This window comes from Plasmodium fragile, assembly GCF_000956335.1.
Source record: "Plasmodium fragile strain nilgiri unplaced genomic scaffold supercont1.4, whole genome shotgun sequence".
NCBI lineage: Eukaryota > Apicomplexa > Aconoidasida > Haemosporida > Plasmodiidae > Plasmodium > Plasmodium fragile.
In genome coordinates this window covers 1-7,309 of record NW_012192584.1, presented here as the reverse complement: position 1 = coordinate 7,309, position 7,309 = coordinate 1, and the positions used below count along the sequence as shown (strand labels likewise).

The 7,309-nt window shown below is 36.2% G+C and overlaps 2 protein-coding genes across 2 annotated transcripts; both read left to right on the top strand.

The window, feature by feature from the left end:
* Positions 1–632: 632 nt before the first annotated feature.
* On the top strand, positions 633–4,781 carry AK88_00455 (uncharacterized protein; the record flags this gene model as incomplete). Its single annotated transcript, XM_012478106.1, has 1 exon — positions 633–4,781. One exon carries the CDS (start codon positions 633–635, stop codon positions 4,779–4,781), a length of 4,149 nt encoding a protein of 1,382 aa, XP_012333529.1.
* Positions 4,782–6,700: 1,919 nt separating this feature from the next.
* AK88_00454 (uncharacterized protein) lies at positions 6,701–7,263 on the top strand (the record flags this gene model as incomplete). The annotated part of the gene is made up of 2 exons (XM_012478105.1): positions 6,701–7,077; positions 7,245–7,263. The coding sequence occupies 2 exons, from the start codon at positions 6,701–6,703 to the stop codon at positions 7,261–7,263; spliced, it is 396 nt and encodes a 131-aa protein (XP_012333528.1).
* Positions 7,264–7,309: the final 46 nt, after the last annotated feature.

Here is a 7,309-nt window from a genome sequence, read left to right as displayed (position 1 = left end):
TTTTTTTTTTTTTTTTTTATTTCTCCTTGTGGCTTTCACTTTTTTTTTTCCTAACATAACACACAAATTATATAGAAAACAATGTTGTCACTGCTGGGGTGTTTTACTATTGCAACTTGTTCACGCAATGTAACGTGGTATATAATTTCTTCCCGCCGCCATTTTTTTTGACCGTCATCACGACTGCTGTGTGTTTGCCTTGTACACCTTTCCCCCTCTTGTTATATTATACACAAGTACTTTTGAAGAAAGTGAGGAACGTGTAATGCATAGCTACTAAGTGTGCTGTTTTCTCTACAGCGTCCTCGTTCTATAGGTGGAACGCCTGGTTTGTGTAAACGACGCTGTAAAACCACAGCGCGCTGTAACCATTACACTTTAACAATCCCCCACTGAAGGTGTAACACCATATATATATATATGTATATGTATATATATAATGACGGATGCAAGAGAATTTGATCACACTGGAAGTTGCAAGAATAGAGAACAAAAAAAAAAAAAAAATTGAACTTTGATGAATTTTGGATTATTATAAACACATTTTACATTTTGTTGATCCCCCCCAAACAATGCCATCATTTGAACATGAATTTAATATTTTTTTTTTTGTTTTTGTTTTTTAAAGAAAAATGATACCATGCGTATTATTATACTGTTTCAGTCTCCTCTTCTTATCCTACATTATAAAAGTATTAAGTTATTGTGATGACATAACCATTAACCAAAAAAATGTTAAGTCCATTGTGTTCAGTAGCGACTGTGAGTACTGTGATGCTTTGAAATGGTCAGACCCCGAGTATGCTGAAAACGGCATTCCCACAGGGAATGCGAATTTGTCCAAGGGGGGTGAAGATGCGTTTGGTGGTGATAAGGGGTGGTGCGTACAGGAAGGGGAGCAGAAAAAATGCAGACAGAAAATTGAAGTCCAAGTGGGACCCAAAGTAGGGAAGGAGGTCGAAAGCAGGAAGCACAAAAAGACCAAAGAAGACCATGCACACAGGCAAAGAGTTGGCGACTTGGTTGAGGCAATCTCTCTGCCGAACGGAAATGTGGACCAAGTGATTCAAGAAAACCTCCTACCAAACGAAAAAGCTAACCAATGGATTCTGGCAATCCCTCTACTCAGTGAACAAGTGTACCAAATAGTCCAACCATACGTCCTAACCGTTGCCGTATCTACTCGAAAGCGGGTGGCAGACCGCATACTCTCGCACATAGATAACGAGACAGTCCCATCAACTAGTGCATCAACCGATGTAGACTATTGGACAGCTCATTCCGAAAGCTCTCATGGAAAAATGACAACAGCTAATAAAAGGTCTTCAGGAAAGGATGTAGCCAACCAACGGGTGAACAAGAATTATATAACCACTCCACCAGGTGCAAGTGGCGCAAAAGAAGATGCAAATGAAGACGCAGATGACGAAATGGATGAAGAAACAAAAGGGGACACAACACAGGAGACACACACCCATAACTACGAAAACGGAAAACAGGAGACCCAGGAGGAACAAAAATGGAGCGAAAAAAAAGAAAAGACTAAAAGGGGTTGGTTCAGTACCTACTGGAATTACGGTTCAAGAAAAAGTAAACCAAGCGAACCAGAAAATGTTGACAAAAAAGAAAAAAACAAAAAATCAAATTCATTTCCAGTAACGAATAAAAGGACTAATATAAAAAAAGATGAAGATTTTAAGTTACATGAACAAAAATGTTTGGTAACGGAATTTCCTAACAGAGATTTAGATGTGTGTGAAAATAAAAACGTAGAAAATGAAACATCATTGGACAAAGAGGGAACGGTACAACAGATAGACGGAAATTATCAAACGATCCAACCCACTGATTACGACAAAAGACAAAAGGAAATAAAAGACGAAGAAAGAATTGTACCAAGAGGAAGCTTTGGTTCTCGTACGAGCTTAGACAATTATTATCCCGTAGGAGAAGGTATAAATAATACACAAGAACATTTGGGGGGAGGCGATGCAGAAGCAGGAACACATTTAGACATCTTGAGTGCGCAGGTCTTGCGAGAAGGGGAAGCAGTGGAACCTTCCACTTCGCTACAGGGGAGTAATGAAAACCTAGTGTCAATAATAGGATCAAACAATATGATATTCGGAAGGGTGGATGAAGGGAAAAACACAGTCGCAAAGTCGAAGAAGAGGAGGAAGTGGAAGAGGAGAAGAGGAGAAGTGAACGTAGAGCATGACGAAATGAAAAAGGAAAATTTGGGCACTCAACATGATAGCAGCACCAACATTTACGACGCACAGAACAAACAGGTGGAAGACGTACATTTGGAAGATAAACTTTACGACGACTACGATGATTATGATGATGACGACGACGACTATGAGGAGGTAGAACAAGTCGATGAGGGAGAAGAAGAGGAAGAGGAGGAGGAGCAAGTAGGCGATATCGATGATGTAATAAATCAGTACATGGACGAAGTGGAGCAAATGCAAGTATCTTTGGGGCTTTCAGAAAAAGACGATTTTAGTGAAATGGACGATGTGACTACTTCTCCCTTTAAAGGCTCTAAGTCTGACACCTGGGAAACGGATAGTTACTTAAGTGCGCAATCGAGTTTAAGTGATAGCGACGACGATATGAAGGAAGAAAAAGAAGAATTTGGGAAGAGAGACCGATTCTTATACAAATCGACGAATGTAAATGTGTACGAAAGGTATAAAAGGGACCTGAAGTTGTACAGGGAGATGTTGAAAGATGATGAGCTAGATGAATTTTACAAGGAAATAATAAGAAATAGGGAATTAATAGATATAAATTACAAAAATGAATATGCTTTAAAAATGAAGTACCATAAAGGGTATGATTTTTCATTACACAATTTACATATTGTAAATGAACAACAGGCAAGTGAGAAATTTTATTCGAATTTTGTAGAAACCAGTGATGAGGAAGACCATGCGACATTTCAAGATGTTAATTATTTTGCTGATTTGTCTAAAATAGATATAGATCCTATCATGTTTAAAGAATTTTACATAAGATCTAGTATGTGTAATGGGGAATACTTACCTTTGAAGGGTACGCTGGTGGAAAATATATGTTTCTTAGCACACCATTTAAAAAAAGAACCTTCTGTTAATAAAATCCCAATTAAGGCCAAAAAATCAGTTTTGTATCGTCTGTTTTTTCATATAGTTAAAAAGTTTAATAAGTTACCCATAAAACAGTGCATTCAGAATGTAGAAGAATTAAAATTGCTGGATATTCTTTTTCTGCTAAATGAAGAAATTGTAAAGGAATCGAAAAATGAACTTAACATTGGGAAATGTTTAAATAATTTAATGGCTCGAAATCATGAGTGGTATGATTTAATCAAGTTCATCTGTATGATTATGTTAGCTTATACAACGTACATGAAGGAACATTATTTCTTAACGGACCAAGAAAGAGAAGAATTCATATCTACTGATCATGTTGTAGATTTACCTATATTTGAATATCTGAATTCAAACGTCGTTGACATTTTTGTCCCCACCAATATGCAAACACAAATTGATATCGACCTGCTGAAAGACATTACAAATGCGCCTGAAGATAAGAAGAAAATATTTCAAACTTGGTATGTATGTTATTTATTTACCCATAAAGTATATTTAATAAATAAAATGTGGAATGTGATAAAAAAATGGGAAGCATCTAAATTTATTCCCAACCCGTGGTATATAGATCACGTAGGAAGTGCCTTAGTTCCTGAGGTAATAAATTTACATCATCTCGAGGAAGATAAGTATGCATTTTTTAGGTACATTGATTCTCTTCAATTATTTGTATCCTTCAAGAGAAGCAAAAAATACCCCTTACCAAATTATGACAAAAACAATTTCCACTTGGTAGAAAATGTTGTAGCTTTTCAAGGAACAGCTAGCCCATTTATGTGGATGATCAATGTGATACACGAATTAAGTTCGTACCCTTTTTTGACTAAGGGGAAATTGCACAAGGCTTATTTATTCTTATTCAAACGAATAGTGAGGCCATACTTGCGTGTGTTGAAGAAAAACATTTTAAAGGAAATAAAAGATGACAAGTCCAAGTATACCAAAGAGAATCCATATGTCATTATATTCACTGGTCACTCCTTTGGTGCAGCTATGGCTCATTTGAGCTCCTTTTATTTAGCCAAAATTTTGAACGTTAAAAATAATCCCAAAGTGAAGGTGGTCTCCGTGACTTATGGAATGCCCATGTTTTATGATGATCAGTTTTCAGAAGACTTTCGAAACAGTGGTGTCATTAGTAACAACATCAGTATTGATTATGACCCCATCCCATACATTATGGCATTTCCTGGAATTAAGGATTTTAAGGACCCGGAAGAAGAAAAAAAATCATCTATCGTTTTTAAGGTTGATGATTTGAAGACGTTAAATCATGATTTTGGTGAAAATATTTTCAACGGAAATGAACTGTTTCATCAGGAAAGGAATCAATCTCGTTCTTTGATACACCTCCTTACAAGATATATTTTTAATAATGTGTTTATCGAGTTGGGAGAATTACATTTTTCACAAACTCACTACTTTTTTTATTATGTGTTCTTAACTCTCCTGTCCGGATGGGCCAATGAGGCAGAATGGGGCACTTTCTTCCTGGTCCCGTTTTTCCTCTTTGACATTATTAATTTCACACACAGCGAAATCATGACCAAGTCCAAAGAGGTGTACAAAAAGTATAGAGAAGAGTTAGTGAAAAAATTGCAGAACAGCCATAAGCGTAGAACTAACAACAGTAAGAAGTAGTCCAGGCCCCCCCCCCTCTCCCGTGCATCTTGCGCATATTCATACGTGTATATATATGTGTGTGCATGTATGTCTGTATATACACGAGTGGCACTACGGGAGGGAAGATTATGTAATGCCCCTGACTTCCCCAGTTTGCATTTTACGTGTCGTACTTTATCACGTGATCAATTGCTAATGACATGAATTTTTTTTTTTCAAGTGTAAAAAAAGTGTATATCCGTTCTTCACAGAATAGGGGTCTCTGATTTATGGATACAGATCCTTTTTTTATGGATTTAATTTTTTTTTTTTTTTTTAAAAAACCACACACACCCGTGTCCCATTTGTACAATTTCATTTACCAATACATAATTTATGTAGTTTTTATAATTTGCTCTATTTGTATATAATTTGCGCATTCTGCGATATTGCATAATTTGCACATTTTTTAGTATAATTTATACATATTCCCCCCCGCTGTTCTACAACAGTGATTTTTAGTTACCTTTTCAGTAACCACTTTCCCACACCCTTTCTCAACAAACAATTTGTTTCCATTACTTCTTGGTAATAACCACAGCACAATTTAAAAAAAAATAAAATAAATAAAATAGCTTTTATTTTTAAAAGGAAAGCTTTTCAATCGCACTCACGGAGGGAGCGAGAAATGTTGCCCAACTGGGTAGAAGAAAAATAATGTGTGCATATTGAGCTACTGTTAAAAAGACACGCGTGCGCTATTTAATATATAATAACATGTAGGCATACGTTTTGGTTAGCCCCCATCTTAACCACCCTGATATTGGCGAATAGAACTGTGCTACGTGCTTTGAAACTTCCCCATAGCAACTTTTACGAGGTGGGCGTCTTTTTCCCCCACTGGTGGCAGTAAAGGGTACACAAAAATGAGCGAACAGAAATAAGGCTTCTTCTTTTTTATTAATGGAACAATTTTCTATTTTTCGAGCTAGTATATAATGTACCTACAAAGACATGGTTTTGTGCTTCCGTGAGACTTGTTCTTGTTTTGTTAAAGAGCGATGAGCAATTCACCATTAATTGCATCATCGTTCCCATCAGAAAGGAGAAAAAAAAAGGGTGTGGTTAGAAGTCACATATACTTTTTTTGCCTCATATATGTGTATAAAATGGGCACAATTCAGCTACGTTGAAATATTAAGATCGCACTTGTACAATAACAGGTAACACTTAAGGGTTAACTAAAAGGATCTCTCTCTCCTTTTCCCTTTTGCTTTTTAATAAAATCGGAGGGGGAGAGAAGTTAGCATTTGCCCTTATTTCTGGGGATACCCTGTGGAGAGGTTAAAGGAAGGGTGTTTACGCAGAAAGGTCATTATATTATGTTCCCCTATGTACATATCAAAACAACAAAAAAAAAAAAAAAGGAGGCACACATGCACACATACATACATGCAGAAAGCACAACGAAAAATTAAAAATTGTTAAAACGGTAATACACTATAATGACGGTGATGCTTGTGTAAACTGTTTGAGAGATGTGAACAAATGGAAGGAGCTCCACAAAAAAAAACATTCGCGTATTTTTTACATAAACTGAAACCATTTTTCATTGGTAAAACATTCTACCTTTTTGCATTTTTAAACCTAAACCGAGTGTGTTATATGAATTTCTTTTCTCTTCTTTTTTTTGTTAATTTGCAACTACGGATGGGTATATGGCAAAGCTGAAAAAGCAGTTAAGGGTACTTTATAACTTCCCGAATAAAACAGCCCTGGAACATTGAAAAGGGCAAACCCTATTCTCTATGTTGCATAAAACAATGACATGAAAAATAAAAATGTCAAATGGGGTGTTATTGAATCCTTTATTGTAAATTAATTTTGTTGGTTTTATGCCGACGCATGTGTGTTGATGCTTCTTTCTTTTTTGGCTGTGTTGACGTGTGCTAAAAAAAATGGACAGGGAGGGCAGGAGGTCTCCCGAAAAGGGAGTGGATTTCCTGACAGTCAAAAATGTGATACTGCTAGGGTTCGGCGTTATATGTTTTATACTTATTTATAAGTTCATGAAATATCGAAAGAGAGTTTCGGAATTTGAGAGAAATAAGAAAATAGGTGAACATATGAAAATGTCAAGGGAGAAAAGGCTGCAAGAATTGGAAAAAGAAATGATGGTTAATAAACAAAAAATGAGCGAACAAATGAACAAGGCAGATGATAAAAAAGATAAAACATTAGACTCAGCCAAACCAAAAGCAGATTCCAAGGACGATTCGTCGTTCAGCCATTTTAGGGATTTGTCAAATTACTACAGGCCGTCCATAAGAAATAGGTTACGAGAAAAAATTTCACATGAATATGATGTTTCTCCCTCCAGGGGTGCACATGTGCACATGCATGTGTGCAGGCGTGCTTGCTCAACAGTCTACACATACATATACGTATACATATGAAGTTACATATATTTGCCCATTTTACATTGTGTTTCCCCCTTCGTAGGTACAAAAATACCTCCTGACGATAGCTTGGATGAATTAAAGAGCATAAAAAAAAAAAAAAAAAAA